Here is a 21385-nt window from a genome sequence, read left to right on the forward strand (position 1 = left end):
CAGCTGATAAATGAATCAATACATTGATAAATATGTTGTGTATAGTTTGATGTATTTCCTGTAAGGATGTAAAGTATACAGACCAATTTAGGGGCTACAGTATGAAGATACTAAACTTAAATCTACTAAAAGTTTTTTTTATTCTATAATACAGCCCTTCATAGTCATCCCCTGTAGTTCTGCAATTTTCTCACACTTTTATTTCAAACTTTTACGTTTTGAAACTTAATTTTCTTTAAATTGCAGCTTGAGCATTGTTACACAGGGACACCGATCTAGGAATTATATATTAAATACAATATTATTGATTGATGCGTAGTAAAAAATTCATATACAATTTAAAACTACACATTTAAGAGTAAGCTAAAGTTTTCATTAAAAATATATCAGTTTATTCTTTTTTATTTTTAAATTGGAACATATATATGTCACATACGCTCTATAGTTCGTTTGGCAATGGAGAAATCCTTAAATATTGGATATGAAATGGGATTATTATGGGATTTAACTCTGGATAAACAAACAGACGTACTGTTTAAAATAAACAGATTTCATGACTGTGGTTGAAGATCAAAACCACAAACAAAGGCACTCAGCAATGTACACTCACCTAAAGGATTATTAGGAACACCATACTAATACTGTGTTTGACCCCCTTTCGCCTTCAGAACTGCCTTATTTCTACATGGCATTGATTCAACAAGGTGCTGAAAGCATTCTTTAGAAATGTCGGCCCATATTGATAGGATAGCATCTTGCAGTTGATGGAGATTTGTGGGATGCACATCCAGGTCACGAAGCTCCCGTTCCACCACATCCCAAAGATGCTCTATTGGGTTGAGATCTGGTGACTGTGGGGGTCATTTTAGTACAGTGAACTCATTGTCATGTTCAAGAAACTAATTTGAAATGATTCAAGCTTTATGACATGGTGCATTATCCTGCTGGAAGTAGCCATCAGAGGATGTGTACATGGTGGTCATAAAGAGATGGACATGGTCAGAAACAATGCTCAGGTACGTCGTGGTATTTAAACGATGCCCAATTGGTACTAAGGGGCCTAAAGTGTGCCAAGAAAACATCCCCCACACCATTACACCACCACCACCAGCCTGCACAGTGGTAACAAGGCATGATGGATCCATGTTCTCATTCTGTTTACGCCAAATGTTGACTCTACCATCTGAATGTCTCAACAGAAATCGAGACTCATCAGACCAGGCAACATTTTTCCAGTCTTCAACTGTCCAATTTTGGTGAGCTCGTGCAAATTGTAGCCTCTTTTTTTGATTTGTAGTGGAGATGAGTGGTACCCGCTGGGGTCTTCTGCTGTTGTAGCCCATCCGTCTCAAGGTTATGCGTGTTGTGGCTTCACAAATGCTTTGCTGCATACCTCAGTTGTAACGAGTGGTTATTTCAGTCAAAGTTGCTCTTCTATCAACTTGAATCAGTCGGCTCATTCTCCTCTGACCTCTAGCATCAACAAGGCATTTTCACCCACAGGACTGCCACATACTAGATGTTTTTCCCTTTTCACACAATTTTTTGTAAACCCTAGAAATGGTTGTGCGTGAAAATCCCAGTAACTGAGCAGATTATGAAATACTCAGACCATCCCATCTGGCACCAACAGCCATGCCAAACTCTACATTGCTCAAATCACCTTTCTTATCCATTCTGACATTCAGTTTGGAGTTCAGGAGATTGTCTTGACCAGGACCACACCCCTAAATGCATTGAAGCAACTGCCATGTGATTGGTTGATTAGACAATTGCATTAATGAGAAATTAAACAAGTGTTCCTAATAATCCTTTAGGTGAGTGTATGTTTCATCTCAATAAAACTGATAAAAAGGATACAGAAGATAAATTGTGTCATGTGTAAATTACTCCTTAAATTAAATTGTCACTAAAAGTAGTTTGTAATGTCATTACAAAATGTGTCACATTTGACTCTCTGAAATAAATATCCACAAATAAATATTTTTTATCCATTCCATATCATAAAATATATACGACCATTAACAACAAACTAAAACATACAGCATCACCTAACATCAACCAACATAGTACATCAAACAAAACATGATCCCAAGAGCACAGGTATGAAAACTTAATGCATGTTCTTAAAGAGCCTTGGATGAAGGTTTCAATCTATCAAATACACACACAAACACACAAGTACAAAGCCAAAGTTGATTATGCTTTATAATATATTAAGTCCTGTACTGTATTGGCTTTAACAGTATTCCTCTCCTTGTGGAGATGGCAGGTCATTGATATCCAGGAAGACAGAATTGGTGGACAGCTTGCGTCCAGAACTTGACAGGTCCAGAAACTCTTCAGCCGTACTGGGCACAGAGCTGATGTACATGTCCCACACCTGCTCTGGAGATTCCAGGTCCAGTAACTTCTGCTTGATTTTCAGGTTCTTCTCAATGTTCTTACGCTTGTGTTTGAACTCAAGGATAGTCTTGGTGTATCTGTTTATAGTTGTTACGGATGATGCCATGCATGCGGTGAACGAACTCCAAGCCAAGCTGAAGGACATCAAACAAACATTTTAATTATTTCAAATGTTTCCTTTGAAAAACATTTCTTGATTCACAAAACATAGGGGTGGTTTCCGAGACAGGGGTTAGCCTAGTCCCAGACTACAATGCACATTTGAGCTTATTGACACATCTTAACATATATCAGTGTCATTGTTTTGTTTCAATAATTTTTTTTGAAGGTTCGTTTGTAAAAATTTCTTTATATAACTAAGTCCTAGTCCTGGATTAATCTAAACCCAGTCCGGGAAACTGCTCTTTAATTATTTTAATTATGTTAAAACCATTGCTCATGTCAAATGTGCAGAAAAAAAAAGATTAACATTTACTTTGTACAATTTATGCTTTGAAGACTTTTGGAAACGGTATAAGAACATATTAAAAAATAAAATTACTGCAAAATCCATTAAAGTAACTTGATTTAAACACGTAAACTTACATATAAGACCAGCTGTAGTCCCAGTTTTGTGGTTTCCAGTCTTCAGGGCCCAGACTCACAGTTAACTGGAAAGCTGTTGTGAACATCATGTGTGCTACCATACCAAGAAGACCTTTAAACAAAATGAAAGTTTATTTAATAATTATATTGTGCATATAGATATTGCACATTGAATAAAGTGCATCAGAACAAGAATCTGTTCATTAACTGTAGAGGGCGCTGTTGTCATGAAATTTAGAGAGTTGCAAGAGATGCTTTTGTTTTTCACCACAAGGAGGCAGCGATGAACTACAACAAAGCTGTTCATGCACAAAATAATATACCAGCAACATCAGATATCAACAATTATGTTAAGGTGTCACCATTCTGTACTGTACTATATGCTCTTTAAATTCTTCTATAATAGGAATATCTGCCAATTTTAAAGGTCAGACCACAGGACTATTTATTAGTTATTTATTATAGTTATAATACTATATACATTTTTCTGCACCTGAGAAATCTGTGACAGCATATGCTATGTATGGGATAGTGCATTTTCTTGATGAGCAAAATTACCTAAAATATAAGTCTAGTTTTTAGACAAAAAATAAAAAATTTAAATGACTTAAAACAAGCAAAAAAATCTGCCAATGGGGTGAGAAAAAAAATCTTAATATAAGTTTATTTTTTACTTAAACACTTCGAGAAAAATTTTCTTGCCACATTGGCAGTTATTTTTGCTAGTTTTAAGCACAAATTCACTTAAATTTTATATTTTTTGTTAAAAACTATACTTATTTTCTTGATTTTGCTTATCAAGGAAATGCATTTTTTTTAGATATTAGTACCAGTGGCGTAGCAAGTCAGTCCCGGGCCCATATGCAAAAAAATTACGGCCCCCTTAAGCCTAAGCCCCCCCCCCAACCTTGCCCATTGGCACTGTTAACTGTGGCGCACAGGTCTGTTAACAACATATACTTTAATAAGGTAGTCAAATATTTTTACTTTAGTTTTTTTACTTTGAAGGGTAGATTTAAATAAAGAAAAACTAAATGTTTTGGGTAGTTTTTGACTCGTGACTAACTTCTCCGCCTTCTCTTTTCTCTTTAAGGCCCCACTTTTACGTTTATATTTGTCCATCATTAATGTTCATGTAGATAGCCGCTATAGTAACCTCTCACACTGTGTTTCCTTTTTTTTTTGGCACGGCGATGCGTCATGTAAAAAAATTATGACATATTAGTCTACGGCAGCCGTGGAGTGCAAAAATATTCTAAACGCAAACAAGAAATGACGGAGAAATTAAACATTACGGAGATACATGATATGCATACAAAAATATATTTATTGAGGCCACAAATAAAAATTAAATTGAAAAAAAAAAAAAAATGTATTAAAAGCTGGGGCGGGCCCAGGGCCGGACCCCCTATTGGCCAGAGCACCAGAGGCGATTCTAGGGTTAGAGCTTTAGGGGTGCTGAGCACCCAATGAGCTCCGCTGCCACCACCCGCTCTTTTTTCCTACAGAAACCAATAATATGTATATTGTAAAATAGCTTTCATTTTAACATTGGTTCAACTAACTCCAAAATAAAGATTTTTTGGAGACCTTTCAGGCATGAAAATGGGTCAGGGTGAAAAAGATGAGAAGAATATTACCCCTAGGGTCCGGGAGCATGCTCCCCCTTAGAATTTTTTTAAAATTACATATTTTAAAGCATCAATCTGGTGAGTTTTCAGATGCATTTTTTGCCAACCTTTTTATTTCTAATTAATGGTGAGCTAGCACATTTTTGCCATTAATGCCATATTAAAGTCTCAGGACAAAAGGTGGGCTACACCAGCAGTGTGGGTATGGCTTTATGTGAATATACAGTGTATTGTTTGCCTTTGTCGAAATGACAGATCTCCTAATTTATAACTTTTATGCCTACAACATATGGTAGGTTTATTAATAGTTTGTTAATTTGCAGCTTTTCTTTTAACAGTCCTTTTAATTGAACCATTACCTTTACTATATGTCTAAAACAAAACACTTGTGACTCCTGCACTAAGGGTTAAAAACGTTATCCCCTTCATATTAATCTACATCTAAAAAATGTATTGTCTAGTTTGATAGTCAGACAGTTAGTGATTTCACACATAACTTACCGGTACTGGTGGTATACAGTGATATGTAGTTTGTTTTCACTCTCTTCCAAACGCCATGTTTTCATGACGACTGACCAGAAAAGACGCACGTGACGTCACGTTTACATGATTCCCGATTGTTAAAATAAGTCTCAAATTAACGATAAATCATACAATAAATTTTAACAACGGAGACACACGTATGCAACTACCCACTGAGACGCACTGCATGCGTCTTGCGGAAGAACATTGTAACCGGCGCTACTTCTCTCCGTTTAAGTCTATGGACGAGTCACCCAGGTACTGTGCTACTCCGCAGCGCGCGGGTACCCGCCGGACTTAAATAATCCGAAAATAAACACTTATTATACGTGTACCATGGTGATTCATTATAAGACAAAAACACGACTTGAAAGATTGATTCGTGGTGTACTCGCTCATTATAAACATAACGTAAACATTTTGTAAGATTTGAACAAAAAAAGTTGCATCACAACACTATCTGATTCTCACTCTGCGTGTGTTTCACGCTGAATGACGGACGGGCTAACGATGCAGGTACAGAGAAGTAGAACAGGATGACACCATTTGCTAAGCGGGGAGGTTTTCATTTTCTACCTTATTATATATTTTAAACCACAAACTACGGAGTATGTTTTGGACATAATTTAACCGGGTCAAAGACGAACGAACATTTTAGAATAATTAAATTTCTTGCCCCAAGTTTTAGGGGTGCTGAGCTCCTTTTTAGGGGTGCTGAAGCACCCCTAAAAAGGGGCTAGCCTCGCCCATGCAGAGCACATTTGCACGTGCACACCCTGCATGCCCAGACGCTACGCCACTGATTAGTACTGAAAATACAACTGAAAATGACAAAAATACTAAGAAAGTCATTTTTTTTGCAGTGTATCTGGGAATACAAACCTGCAAATGTCACGACTGGCCAATCAGAATCAAGCATTCCAGCAAGCCGTGTAATAAAATGTGAATCATAATTTTATCATGAAACATTAAAGCTTTAAAACGTTTGTGCCAAAGCTAGTCTCATTCTTTTGATTTCAAATGTAACGTTTGTACTTCTGTACTTCATGTCATTTGACGCTTGGCAAAAAGCATCTTGAAAATGTAAACAGATTAAGACTTTATTAAGATTTTATTTATTTTCCATCAACACTCTAAAGACAAACAGTGCTAAATATAGCACTAAAAGTGGTTCACTGGTTCATATGGGAACCATTTTAAGTGCCATACAGCAATAGCACCTGCTATATAGAATCTCATCTGGCGCTATAGTGGTGCTATATCACCCCCGGATGGTTCTTCATAGGTGCTTTATGGAACTAAAAATGGTTCCCCTATGATTACAAGCTTTTATTTAGCACTATTTTTTAGAGTGCAAGCTTTTAAATCTCGGATGATACTGCAAATGACAGGTGAGAGTGTGCCACCCAAAATCAAGTGATCACAAATGACTAAATGACTTAGTAATCACAAGTTCACTGTATGTTAGGAGCAGACAAATCCTTTAAGAAGCGTGGCCATTTATTAGTTAAGGTTAATTGGAAATGTATTGTAACCCAGCTTAGATGCACAATTCAGTGTAATCTTTCTTGGCTTTTGAATGTCAAAGAAATACCCATACTAAGCCCTGGCTAATCCATGGACAATGTTTCCAAAGTTATTAATGAGAGGTATAAAGGTGTAAAGCAGCGGTGCAGGTCAGGGTTATTGCTTAATATTGCCACAATGTGAAAATGAGGAGGAGTCCAGAATGGCAAACAACACAATCAACACAAGTCAGCCTATGAGTCAGGAAAACCAATGTCACCCCATAGCAAAAAAAAAAACAAGGGCAAAGGAAGATTACAGATTATATACACCCCAATAAGCTGTTGAAAAGTCTACTTAACTAAGACCAAGAATCTTAGCTACTCCAAAATCAAACCAAACCAAAAAGAGATTTCGTTACACCATAGGAAAGGCAGTTTGCACGTAAATCCTCTCTGTCCTGTTTACATACTATCATGTCCATCTAAATCTCTCTTGATTCACCTTCATGCATCCTCTATACCTAGATAGCATCACATATGTCTCCATGACAACAGTGAGGTGCCTTTATGTAGACACATAAGCACACACACTACTTAAAAATAATTATAACCTTACCCTAACCCACACTTTAACCCTAACAAACATTATTTAATATATTTATATATAATATATTTGTACACTTGAATAGTCAAAGCATCCTCTAGTCAGTACTTCAATGGATGGTCTCATATGTTAAAGTGTACAGCAGAGATCTCTCCTATGTTGATTCTGTTAAAAGCAGACAGGAGCTAATTGAGGTTGGGGCTTCCTTCCCATAATGCACCACGTTCAAGAATAAGCTCTTATAAAGCTAAATGACAGAAGGCCATAAGTTTACCCCTCAACCATTATAAATGTGACCACAGTAGGTCTGCAATGCCACTCTCTGAGATAAGGAGTTTGACAGATACGCTGGTTGGTCCATCCTTTGCAAAGCCTCATTTAAAGGGACAGTTCACCCAAAAATGATGTCATCATTTACTCACTCTCATGTTGTTATAAACCTATATAAATGCCTTTGTTTTAATGAAAACCAAGGAAGATATTTTGAGAAACCAGAAGCCCCATTGACATCCACAGTTGTCCTTTAATTGTACTATAGAAGTCAATAGCCGCTTTTGCACTATCGCGCCTGTGCGAGCCAGGGCTTCAAACGGGCCTCATGGAGCCAATAGCCTCCGACCTCCATTGTCAGGCCAATAGCGCGGCAGTGCTTCTGAAAACCCCGCCCTTAATATGCCTACCTGGATCTAACGTCACACAACTCCGCCTGTTTTACCATGAGGAAGTCACTTCAATTTGACAGGAGACGGTAGTTAGATTGCGTCATCATACAACAAACATTTTGAAAATAACTGAGGCGGCTGTTTGCACGGTGAAAGCCAAGATGAGAAGATAGAGATGTTTGCTCCATCCGCTGTGTTACTCTTGAAGTTTATGTTGGCTGCACACGAGCGATCTCACGACGAGAAAATATCAGATAAATAAGCAGTAAACTTTACGAAGTAATTACACACAATGCGTTCATCTACCTATACTATATACACAATATTTAAAAGAACATAACGACACATAATAATCTTATTTTTTATGTTAAAAATACAGGTATGCACATGTTATTGTAAATATGTAACGTTAGGTTTGTAATTATAGTTCTATGGCGATGTAAACATACTTACACATTATAAGAGGTGTGATATCTTTAATCATGAAAATGTAAATAGTTGAGCATCACATGAAACACAAGGTAACTGTCTAATAGCTATTTCAAATAATGTGTCAATCAATAAGTACGTTTGTCTAAGAAGTGTGAAGTATTTAAAAAGCTATGTTACAGTGGTTAATGATGATTATTTTTACCATTTTGTTGTATCTTAGAATTTCTGTGTTTCATTAGGATGTGATCCTTACTAAGCAATAATAGTAAACTGACAAAAAAAACCGTAGTAATAATAGCGCGGTACTTTATTTACATATAAAATTTATATCCGTGCACAAACAGTTTATTTAAAGACATCTCCTCCCGTCGGATTTCAACATCCATGGCTTCTGTTGTCTCATCATCATCTTCATCTTCGTTTCATCTCCTGCATCTGTTGCTGTGTCATCTCTCATATACAAATAAAAACTCCTGGATGACAAACTGAAAGCTTTGCTTTGGCATTTTTTCTGTAAAACGGACACAAAAGAATAAAGCAGCACATCTTTGACGTTTTGTATAAAGGGTTTGTAAATACACATACAGTATACCCATATATAAAGTTTGCTACATTCATATCAGAGTTAAATTAATCTCCAAAATACCAGAAAGCATGGCTATGACTAATATAATACAACCATGGTTACTTTTTCTAAGGACTGACTAAAAAAATTCAACAGATATGACAATATACAAAAAAAACAAAAAACAAAATAAACACCCATGTTAGACACTTATGCAATCGTTATTTGTATTGTATTTTAAGTGTTTTGTATGCAAACGTTATGTATACTCACCGACTGTAGATTCCATCGTGACTCGAGTGATCGTTTCTTTAATACATGGACGATGAAATGATGATCCAACACACATCTTTAATTTCTCAGCACTGTTGCACTTTAAACACTTTTTTCTGTGCCCGAAACTTTATAAACTTCTCCCGAACCGGTAGCGGTGTGCGCCGGATTCTTAGCATGACGAGTTCAACGTTGTAACGCGTCTTTGTTTTTAAAGATGCAGATCTTTTTCTTAAGTCCGAAGTAAAAAACATAGCAGCCATCTTCCGGTAAACAGTAAATTGGTGATCCTGATTATTTTTAAGTCATCTGTCTGCAGATTAAACTGCAGATTTAAAAATGCGCATCTTGCCAGAGACTCAGATAAACTCCGCCTTTGACCTTTACCACTCCCCTAGCCCCGAGAGGCCTGCTCTGGCCCAAGGTATTTGGCGGGCCAGAAAAGCCGGGCCTTAAGCCCCAACGAAGGACCAGCGAAGCACAATCATGCCCCGGAAGTGACAATGAAAACACGAGAGGCCTCGGCAGGCACTGGGACGCCCGCTTGAAGCGTGATAGTGCAAACACAGCTAATGGGGCTTTAGATTTTTTGGGGGGTAAAGTTAATGCAATGTAATCAAACATGTATCAGTTTACACATATAACTGTAAAACTAACTAAATTCATAGAATTTGGCAATATAATGGCCTAATGTACCGTATATAGGTACATTATATATAGGGCTCTATCATACACCCAGCTCAATGCAGCACAATGCGCGACGCAATTATCATTTTCACGTTTAGCGCCACATTGTTTAAATAGCAAATGCATTTGTGCCCAATTTTGTGCCCATGGGCGTTCTGGTCTGAAAACGAGGTGTGTTCAGGCACATTGTTGGCGCGTTGCTATTTTGAGGCAACTAAAATAGACTACGCCATTGACCAACTAAAACCTGCTCTAAAGTCTAAAGTCAATGGCGCAATATGTTTTTTGTTATTTAAAGAGCGCGTTAGTAATATGCACCTATAAACGAGACGACAACGCGGGTTTGCTTATCACATACATAAATGCGCAGCAGCACAAAAACACTTTTAAATATGAAAGATTGAATGTAAAAGATTATTATTGAGTCTCTTGGACATAAATGAGGACTAATTATGAGACGTTAGAGGCGCAAAGAGTTGCTTTACCTGCAGCCTGGTAAGTAAAATGCTTTGCTTTAAACAAATGCATCTATTTTTAAATGTTTTTTAAATGCTACCTCACGGATTTATTGTACATGATGACTCTGTACCTGTGAATATGATGAGAAACATTTTAAGTAATGCTTTTAAAAAAAACATGGCGCTGTCCGAGGGCTGAAACGCTTTGGCTCTCCGCACGTTGGTAAATTCTTTATCTCTTGTTTGTATTTTTAGAGTACAAACCTTTTCTTGCATATTTTCAAATTATTTTATGAGATTACAATGATTATGTATGCTATCAATACATTTACAGCTATTAAAAGCCTGATATTTGTACTTCTATGACTGAAAAAAACGTTTTTTTAAAGGTTTTAATCCAAAAAATTATAATTTCAATAAAAATGAAAACAACACATTTTTTTTACATTATTTTTTAAACTGGGGGTTTCTTCCTCTCCTTAGTTTTTCAGTTTACAAAGTCCGTCATCTAAATAGGGATTAGACATAGCGCCAGCGCAACTGGCTTTTAAAGGGGATGAGAGATAACACTCTAACTGGTTTATTGCACGTTACGCCCAAAACACACCCATTACTCATTAGGAGAATACGAACAACACTTTTCGACCATGCGCTCAGTGCACAAAACATTTTTTCTATCGTTTAATTACCAAAAGTGGAATCGGACACGCCCATTTAGACCGTGCGCTTTAGACAATGCACTTAGATCGTTAAAATAGGGCCCATAATCTTGAAGACATAAATATAAGATTTCACACTATACTGTAAATCTCCCTGGATACAACGTCAATGCTACACTGAAATAAAAAAAGAGTAGATTTAATTTTCTACACGTGTCATCATAAGCCCTTAAATCATGTAAAAGGGCAAAATTAGTCTGGATGACATTCAGGAATTCTGGCTTATCAATACTCTAAGGCTTACAAGGGTTGCTGAGCCTGATGTTTTGTATGTATCTAGAGAATAGGCTGTGCTCTGTGATACCACATAAATGCAAAGGCATTTGCCACAAAGGACAGGCAAAGGGCAGCCTGCAGGTGGAGAGAAATCTAAATCTGTTCTCTCTAGATACTTTCAATAATGCCACCGCTTTAAGGACCGTTTCAATGGGCTTACAAAAAATAGCTGGGATTGAAGGGATGTTTGCTTGACCTGTTTATAAATTTGAAAAAAAAAAAATCACACAGTACGATTCATAATTTGTCTTGAAAGGTTGGATGTAATAGCCTACATCCAAATCACAATGAGTTTGGTGACCTTTATGGGGTCCAAGAAAAATACATCGAGAAGGGACGGCTTCACCACATTATAATCACAATGCAAAAATAAATAATATTTTATTCAGCACACAGTATCAAATACCGTTCGTGTCTTTACTGTAAATCTATAACCACATTATTGATCTACCCACTAAAATTCAGAAAAAAACAATAATGATACCACATCCCGCCCCTAAACCCAATGTCACAGGGGGAAGGCAAATCATAGAAAAATGTATGTTGGTTGTGTGAATTTATACGAATTAGCCAATTACAAACAAATATGTACAAATAGGGATGAGATTGTGTTGTTGAAAGCTTTGCAGACTCCTGCATGAATTTATTGTGTGGATATTATTAGTTTGCTCTTATTGTCTATGTTGTGTTTATGTTGTTAGTGTTTATTGGTTGCCAGTTGTTTCATTTTTTTATGTGGTGATATTAAAAGCTTAACTTTTTACTTGCTGTTTGTTGTCACTATTGAGGTTTTTGTGTTATGTTATAAAGTGTTGCACATGCAGCTGTTGGTTTGCAAGATGTTGCCTTCTCAAGGAAGGGCAGTGACGAATCAATTTAATTTTTTTTTCATTTTGATCTATATGTTTTACATTAATTGTTCAATCAGTAATAATGGAATGATGACTAAGTTTCTTTTTTCACAAACTGATAATTTTCTAAACAAGAAATCTGCAGGACAAGCAAACCAATTTCAGATTGACAACAAAAGTAGTACAGAAGACAGTCAGATACCTGACAAGACTGTGAATATGGCAGCAAAGGCGTTCAGTTTCAATCCATCAATGACGTTTCCAAAATGGCAGACCTCGATGGACATCAGAATTCCTCCAGTGGCCAACAGTAAGATGTAGAGACACTCAGCCACAATGCACAGCCATAAGACACCTGTGTATTTAAGCAAGAGAAAGAGAGGACTGTGTATCAGGGGTATAGTGAACAGGTCTCTGAGGAAATTAGGATGGAGGAGTCGGGAATCAGCCCCTGATTAAGATGACATGGTGCCACAGATGCTTATAAACACTGACAATTCTGAACCAAACAGATCCACTCGGGCTCATTCAAATCGGCTTCCAACCCTAAACAGACTGCTCATGGGCAGTATCTAAAATATTTGGTCACACTTTAAAATAAGGTGGTACAGAATTTGTTACCATTAAGGGGATCGCACACCGGTCAAGCCGCACTGTTCAGCACCGCGCCATTCTAAAAAAAATCAAACACATTGTTTTCTATGAGTATACGCACACCGGCGCCGCTAGGTGGCGCCTGTCCGTGCCGCCCAGCTGTGACTCACTCAGAAAGTTGCTCAAATCCCTGTCGCGACACAGAGCACCACTCACATAGTTTAACATTAAATAACATCATATTTGTCCCAAATCATTAACGATTAACATTGGCTGCTAACGTATATTTTGCATTTTGAAGTAGATGCTATCTGACGAAGCTCGCGCTATTTAATGTGCACTTCTGGTTTACAATACCTCCGAGTTGTCCTGGACGCGACTCGACACGGCACTGAGCTGCGCGCCGGTGTGCGATCCCCTTTAGTTGATGCATCAGTTACATCACGAACCAACAATGAAAAAAACAAAATGAAACAATGAACATGTTTACACTAATACTATGCTTGTCATTTAAAGCAACACTATGTAGTTTTTTTTACCTTTAAATAATGTCTCTAAAATTATTTCAGTGATAGAACTACTCTTAACTGGACAAATTCTACTGCTGCTGCAACCTGAGCAGCCTCCTAGCTGCTACAAGCACACTCTGAAAGTCGAGGTGGAGGGTAGAGCACACAGCCCCTCCCCCTACCTGCAGAAGAGTGTCTGATACCAGGCACTGTTGCACTTTTCAACCACATGGGGGAGCCGTAAGTCAATTTTACATGGAAACTACATAGTGTTGCTTTAATGTAAATACATTCAAGGAAAACATCACTGTTTTTCAATATTTTACTATGTTCATACCTCAACTTAGAAAAATGAATACATACCTATCTTTTTTTCAATGCGCGCACTTAAAGGGCCATTTCACCCATAGGAACATTAATCTTTATGGAAAGTGAGTCATATTTGTAGTCAAAATGTAACATAAATGTAGAATTTTGTGCCTATTTGACAGAGAAAAGACAAAATGTGACTTTAGAGCACATTTGTATGAAAAACTACAACTGCCACTATGCACCACAATGCACAGCTCTGCAAGCCACTCCCATTAATCGGAACACGGCTCAGACATGCTATTATGTACATAAATGCCACGTTAGTAAAACAAAGAAAATAGCCACCACCACTGTGTCTGACTGACACCAATCATGATTTACTTTTAAACGTGATGTTACATTGTGGTACACACAATAACACTCTGGCCTAGTGTGTAGCAAAGTCTTATTCAAACAGTAACGTGCAGTTTCAGATCCGCAGTACAAATGTCTTTTCAATTAGTTAAAAAAGGGTATGCATTTTAAATGTTTATTTAGTTTTACCAATTTTTTTTTTGTCTCTTGTTTACTGTAATTACATTTGTGTTATTATTGGCCTCACTGCTTTCACAATATAGACATATAAAACACCGCTCAGATATGCTATTGTGTACATAAATGCCACGTTAGTATAACAAAGAAAATATAAACACTCACTTTAGTCAGACGTCCGTTTATCCCTGCATCCTCCACACAAACGCGTCCCCTGCATAATATCTCCACAGACGCGCTGCCTCAGCTCTTGGAGCTTGTGCTCGTAAACCGAAACACGTCTTTGAAATAAGCACGCGACCAGAAACATTCACAAAACAAACGTTCACATCCTTATCTGATCCAGAAATGTTAAACCGAAAGCAAACGGCGCGAGTCCGTCCAAGCTTATATACTCCGCGGCGCGTCTGCTCGTAAACCGAAACATGTCCGTGAAATAAACGTTCCAAACGCGCGCAAAGTTCCTCTCTTGCATAGAAACCCTCACCAAACAAACGCCCATATCCTTATCTGATGCAGAAATGTAATAAAGCAAGCACACAGCGGGAATACAGGCAGTAGTCTGTCCAAGCTTCTCTACGCAGCAGAGGCCGATGGTTTCTGCGTCTTCACCAGGCTCCTCTACCCAGCCGACGCCCAGGCTCCGGCCTACTCCTCGGGCTTCTGTTCCTACATCTGCCTGAGCTCTTTGCAGTATTGTGGCTCATAAAGGTGCAATGAACAGCGGATTAGAGCATCACGCTTGTAAAATCACCCTCTTCCATGTAATATTGATTAACTTCCACTGTTATTGTAACATGAATTCGGCTCGCTCCACAACTTCTGTTTAGCTTAGCTTAGCATAAAGATGGCGGCTGATCGTTTTTTTTCGGTCTGTGTTCGTATATTTTCGTAAGTCCCACCCACTTATCTGTAATTGGTCTGAAGCGTGAGTGGGTCCCACCCATAGCCCCCACCTTGGAAAAATGAGGAATGAGTGTCTGTAGTCTTTCACACTCAATAGAGATACAGGATTTCCTTCTTTCAATGACGCAAAATGACGATTTTTACATCATTGAAAGAAGGAAGTGCCTCACTGAAATCAGTATTTCTCCCCTCTCAGGGGAAACTGAGGGAATGGTGCACGACCATTCAAAAACATGACTGGGGTTCTAACGGTACAAAGCTTAATGCAAATGGGTGAAGTTTCCCTTTAATCTTTGTACAGCCCGTTGTGAATGTGTTAGCATTTAGCCTAGCCCCATTCATTCCTTAGGATCCAAACAAAGATGAATTTAGAAGCCACAAAACACTTCCATGTTTTTCTATTTAAAGACTTTTACATGAGTAGTTACACAAGTAAGTATGGTGGCACAAAATAAAACGTTTGTTTGGAGCCATAGGAATGAATGGGGCTAGGCTAAATGCTAACACATTCAAGAAGCGCTGTACAAAGATTAAAAGTGGACGCATTAAAAAAAGATAGGTATGTATTAATTCATATAAGTTGAGGTAAGAACATAGTAAAATATTGAAAAACTGTGGTGTTTTCCTTTAAAAACAGTGGACAGTAACAGTGGGCTATGTCTGAATAATAACTACAACTAGAAAATGTCAAGTGGTGCTCGTTGTGACAAAATTCGGAAAACAAACAGGTACAATAATGTTACCATGTTTCGAACAAGCCCTCTGCTGGAGATATAGGTCTAGGCTAAACGGTTGCTAGGGCACCTCTATTTGGTTGCTAGGGAGTGAATTGGCATTCACCAGTGATTATACTCCAAACCACAAGTGAAAAAATCTAACCTCAATATCTCTAAGATGTTTTGATACAGAGATATAGGCTTTTGTTAATCGGTTGCCAGGGTACCTCTGTTTGGTTGCTAGGGAGTGAAATGGCATCCACCAGTGATTATACTCCATCCACAAGTAAAGTGATCCAATGCTCATGTCTCTACAACGTTTAGATGCAGAGGTTTTTTGCTTTTTATAATACTGTACTGCAAAGATATCCATCCGGGCATTTTATAATGCAAGTCTATGGGACCGGTTGCTAGAGTGCCCAAAATACCGTATTTTTCGGACAATAAGTGACACTTTTTTCATAGTTTGGTGGGTCCTCGCACTTAAGTTCAGGTGCGACTTAAACGTCAAAATCATTTAAAAAAAGATAAACCATTACCGTCTACAGCCGCGAGAGTCCGCTCTGTGCTGCTCCTGTATTTATATAATTCAATGGATTCAGTGATGTGGAATGACTGCGGGACCTTTTAAACTTAATTTTGCTCGTCGCATTAATTTCGCCTATTCAGCCTCCCAGGTATGTTCTGTATGCTATTGTGTATCATGTAAATAACTGTTTACTGTATGTAACTTTAACATGTACGGACACCTTTTCAGCCTGATGTTCTGTCTGCTATTGTTTAGTTGAATAACTTGCCTTTCCAGATTAAATGTCTGTTCTTTGGCTTGGATTTTGTGAAATCATTTTCTAAATAAACATGACGTATAGTCCAGTGCAACTTATATATGTTTTTTTTCCTTTTCAAGACGCATTTTTGACTGATGCGACTTATACTCCGTAGCGACTTATAGTACGGAAAATACGGTAGTTGCTAGGACGTGGCTTGATACCTTCATGATGACTCTGAGAGACTGATTGGATGCCAGAGTAAAATGAGCCCACTCACTTGTCTCTGGAAAACTGTGATGCAGAAATGTTCAATAAAAAAGCACTGTGTACGTCCTAGATATCAAAGTAGGAAAAGCACATTGCTTTCCTTTCCTTCACCATGTATTTCTATTGGCCGATTTCGGACAGCATTTGCTCCCCAGAGGTAAAACTTCCTTGCCATTTTGAGATATGTTCTTACAGAGCCTGCCAGCCTATTTAAATGTAGTAACCAACACGTTTCTCTAAAATCCTCAGTTGGAGCTACAGTATGACCCATCAAAGTGTGGTGCAATGTTAAGTCTATGGGATTTTTTGGATGGTTTTTCGCCCTCCTGCACCCGATCTCTAAACATCATAGCAGCCCTCTCCTTAATAAGCCAGTTGATCGAGTCCTTTTTCATGGGTCTACGACAATGTGTGGGGGACGAAAAACATTATATGACCCAAACAGTGACTTTGTGATCCATTGAAGCACTATTAAATGGTGACTCTCGATCCAGTGTGGAGATGAGCAGCACTCAATAGCAGTAATAGCAGAGCAAGCATTGTGGTCAGTGGCCCTTCACATTGTGCGTTGTGTTTGTTTCCCCATGGTGAAAACTAATTGAGGAACCCTGGCCTATTATTCAAGAAGATGAGATCTGATTTTGCACCATGTGTAATGGTGGACCACACATTAATGAAACTCTGGCTTTAATCTTCACGAATATCATTACACTGATACATGTGTTTAATTTCCTGGAATATAACATCTAAAAACGAGTGACTTGTAACCCTGTGGCCACTTAGATTTATTGTCATGATTAACTATCATTATAACTGATGAATCTTTTGCCTGACACAGAGGCCACACAGTCATCAATTATCCTTGGTTGTGCTAAAGAGGCTGGTGAAGTTTGTTGGGAGAATGAAATTTTATTGACATGTTTACATGCCTGAATGAAAATAAGGATGGTGAATGGCTTGTGCAAAGATAAAAATCTTGCTTAATCAGAACTGACTGGACCTCCAGACAGCAGATAGGCATCACAATATCTAATGCAGCAGACACCAGGAGATTTGCATTAATCAATGACCCACTGTAGGTAAAAACGTCATGGGGAATATAAATCCTCCAGACGTCTCTATTAAAAATGACAGATCTTACCTTGCTCATGGGGAGGGGCGACATTTATGAAACTTCTGCATTTCTCACCTGCAACAGTAAAAGCATTTATGAAACATTATTTGAATAAGAAATAAATCAACGTAACTTCACTGTAAAAAATGTCTGTAGAAATTACAGTATTACTGGGTATTACTGGCAACTAGCTGCCAGTAACTTACTGTAGATTTTACATTTATGTTATTTATTGGCAACAGTTTGTTCAAAGTTAAATGAACATGAAACATTTTCTGTCTTTTTCATCTACAGTAAGTTACTGGCAACCAGCTGCATAATTACAGCTAATTTTTTACAGTGTTCAAATATTCCCTTCTAAACTATGGAGTAAAACTCCATTCTTTGTTGTTCTTTGCTTTCCTGTGATTTCTTTGGTTTTATTTCATGCAAAGCTGCTTTGGTACAATGAACAATTGTGAAAAGCGCTATATAAATTGAATTGAAAAGGACTTTGAACAAAATGTTATACACACATGCTTTGAATGAACTAAAACCTTGCAGATGAGATCTCTTTTATTTTTCCTAGACATCAGTGAGAAACTCTCCTCGACAATTTCACTAACTGAGCACAGATTTGCCAAGTAAACTCAAAAGTAAACATTACTACATTTTTCAAAATGAACTCAACAATTATTATTACATTTACTCTAACCCATATTATTTTACCAGTACAATCCACATAGATTTACAGTTCCATACTCCCTAATGTATTTTTACAGTGGGCTCATTTGTTTTTATTTTATTGGAAGCAGTTTTAGGAGAAAGACATTTTTCTTAAAAGGATAGTTCACCCAAAAATGAAAGATCTGGCATCAATTGTTTAAAACCTGTATGAGTTCTTTGTTATGTTGAACACAAAAGAAGATATTTTGATTAATGATGGTAACCCCACAGTTGACGGTACCCACTTTCTTCCTTTGTAGGAAGTCAACTGTGTGCGTGCCATCTATAATCTATTGAACATATTTAAAAAAAAACATGAGGGTGGGTAAACAAAACATTAATTATTTTTGAGTGAACTATCCTTTTATCTCTTAAAGTAAACACAAGCAAGAACTCAATCTCCCGAGCTATGAAAGAGCAACCACTGAGCAATAACATTTTCTTCTTGGTTGGTTTCATAATTTTATCTTATGGTCTACATGCCCGTAATGTTTGTGTTTTTATTGTACTAAAATCAGGGGCATACTGTCAGAAGGGTTTAAAAAAGGTTTAAAACTGCACATTTCCTGTACCTTTACAGTTAAACATAACATAATGCAATGTTGTACATTTTGGGGTACATTACTGTACTTAAGGATCTATTATGTACCTTTAAATGTAACTGTTTTGCACCCCTAAAATTTAATTGGTACAAAATTGCAGGGTATAATATTGTACCCCCAAAAGGTGCTGTACCCTCATAGCTTTGAGGATACCAGCCCACCCAGCAGGCATATGACTGACCTTTAACATTGAAATATGGTTGAAATAATGTCAGTTCTTATTTCAACATTGAAACAACATTGATACAACAGTTGATGCTAAACGGTTGCAAATGGTTAATAAAATGCTTAAAAATCACTGTTGAAATTCGGTTGAAATAATGTTAGTTGTTTGTAACGTTGATTCCATTAGCAAAATCCAAAGGTTATTCCACGATTCAACCTTGCCTTGACTTTAAAATGCCAGTTGGGCATCGACAGAAAAGCTGCAAATGTAAAAAAAAATTGACAGTGAATTAAAGGGATAGTTCACCCAAAAATACAAATTCTGTCACTCTCATGTTGTTACAAACCTCAACATGTATCAATTTCTTTGTTCTGATAAACACGAAGAAAGATATTTGAGGAATGTTTGTTACCAAACCATTCACTTCCATTGTATTATTTTCTCCACTATGGAAGTGAATGTATGATTGTTTTGGTTACAAAAATTCCTCAAAATATCTTTCATCGTGTTTATCAAAACAAAGAAATTCATACAGGTTTGTAACAAGATAAGAGTGAGGCGTCACACGAGTGATGACAGAATTTTCATTTTTGGGTGAACTATCCCTTTAAGATAAATAATTAAGTCTAAAAATATAAAAAAATTACTATAGAAAATTAAATGTAAGGGAATAACATCTCCTAAAACAACTAAAAACAAGTTTTACCTTCTTTTTTTTTTTGTTGAATCATGTAAATAGAAATTAGGTCAGTAGGTTTGTGCGTCAAGATACTATGATGTATAGCATTCGTGAACTGTCAACAGCATTGCCAAATGTCTTAATAATTCTGATAGAAAATACAGAAAAATACAGAATAAAAGACCTTAGACTATTTATTTAGTGAAAGCAAAGCAAGAATTAAAAAACACCGAATAAATAATATCTCAATGAGCCACCTCGTAAAATATGCTGTATACGTACAAATTGCCATGAGATAGCATTGGTTATACAGTAGACAGAGCAATGTTAGAAAGTAAAACAAGCAAAGCGTCATTCTTACCGACAAGGTCGACGTTCTGCTCACAGGAAAACCAAATACCGGTGTGAAACTTCCTAAGTACAAACTTATCCTCACCGGTCTCCCATATATACTGTACCAGCTTGCTGTCGTTGATGTTTGAGCTGTTGTATCTAATGCAATGTGTTTGTTTTCCTCTCACCGGGCCGGTACACACGGGTTTTACAACTTTTCTGTAGCCGTCACACCAGTAGCTGGTAGTCAGTGCGGAGATGGCGAGTATCAGCGCGAGGAAGTTCAAGGTGAGCGCCAGGGATGCTCTCCGCCTCCGATCCATCCCCATTGTAATGAGCACACCGAAATGATATCGTCGTTTAAATCCAGGTGCTGTGTTTTGTATATCCTTTCACATCTGTACAGCGTGTTTGTCATTTAAAGGTCCTGCAGGTTTGTGCGCTGACTGAGTTCTGCGCAGTAGGCTAATCGTGAGGTAAATGTACTGTGTGTGCGTGCGTGCGGCGTGTGTGCTGTGCTCTCGCATCCTCCGTCTCTCACTCCCTCACTTACAATGAGCGCTTCATTTGTCATGTCATGTCAGAAAAAAATGAATGTAAGATCATAGTGGCCAAGATTTTAAGTCAAATTTGTAAAAAAAATAGTGGATCTATTAATTTGAAAAGGACCGTGCATAATTGTTATTCAGAAATTCAGAATCGCCACGTGAGTGTGCGAGGATATTTCATGGCAATTACGTATTATACGAGGTGGCTAATTCGACCACATTCGTACATTTTTGCCCCTGTGACGTTGCGTTGGGGTTGCATTATAAAGGTTTGACTTTAAAAAAAATCAATAATTTATTCACTCTCTGGCCATCTAAGATAAATGTGACATTGTTTCTATAGTAGAACAGTAAATAGATGTTAGATTTGTAGTTCTTGGTGATTCATAAAATGCAAGTAGTCAGGTGCCAATACTTGGAAGTCCAAAAGGCAATGCTTAATCAATCCCCACAG

At 37.5% G+C, this 21385-nt stretch overlaps 1 protein-coding gene across 1 annotated transcript; it reads right to left on the reverse strand.

Moving 5' to 3' along the window:
* Positions 1-2192: 2192 nt before the first annotated feature.
* On the reverse strand, positions 2193-20915 carry gsg1l2b (gsg1-like 2b). Its single transcript, XM_055176874.2, has 5 exons — positions 20412-20915; positions 17926-17973; positions 12382-12534; positions 2992-3103; positions 2193-2540 (listed from the first exon to the last, which is right to left on the reverse strand). The coding sequence occupies exons 1-5, from the start codon at positions 20710-20712 to the stop codon at positions 2240-2242; spliced, it is 915 nt and encodes a 304-aa protein (XP_055032849.1). The 5' UTR covers positions 20713-20915; the 3' UTR covers positions 2193-2239.
* Between the last annotated feature and the right edge of the window lie 470 nt (positions 20916-21385).

The sequence above is a fragment of the Misgurnus anguillicaudatus genome, chromosome 4 (genome assembly GCF_027580225.2).
Source record: "Misgurnus anguillicaudatus chromosome 4, ASM2758022v2, whole genome shotgun sequence".
Classification (NCBI taxonomy): Eukaryota; Metazoa; Chordata; class Actinopteri; order Cypriniformes; family Cobitidae; genus Misgurnus; species Misgurnus anguillicaudatus.

Excerpts from the sequence above, each read along its gene's own strand:
- gsg1l2b (XM_055176874.2), bottom strand. The coding sequence starts at position 20,712 with ATGGGGATGGATCGGAGGCGGAGAGCATCCCTGGCGCTCACCTTGAAC. Across the intron at positions 3,104-12,381 it reads CATATTCACAGTCTTGTCAG|GTCTTCTTGGTATGGTAGCA; the intron begins GTATCTGACTGT and ends TTTTGTTTAAAG. Across the intron at positions 2,541-2,991 it reads GACTACAGCTGGTCTTATAT|CTTGGCTTGGAGTTCGTTCA; the intron begins GTAAGTTTACGT and ends GATGTCCTTCAG.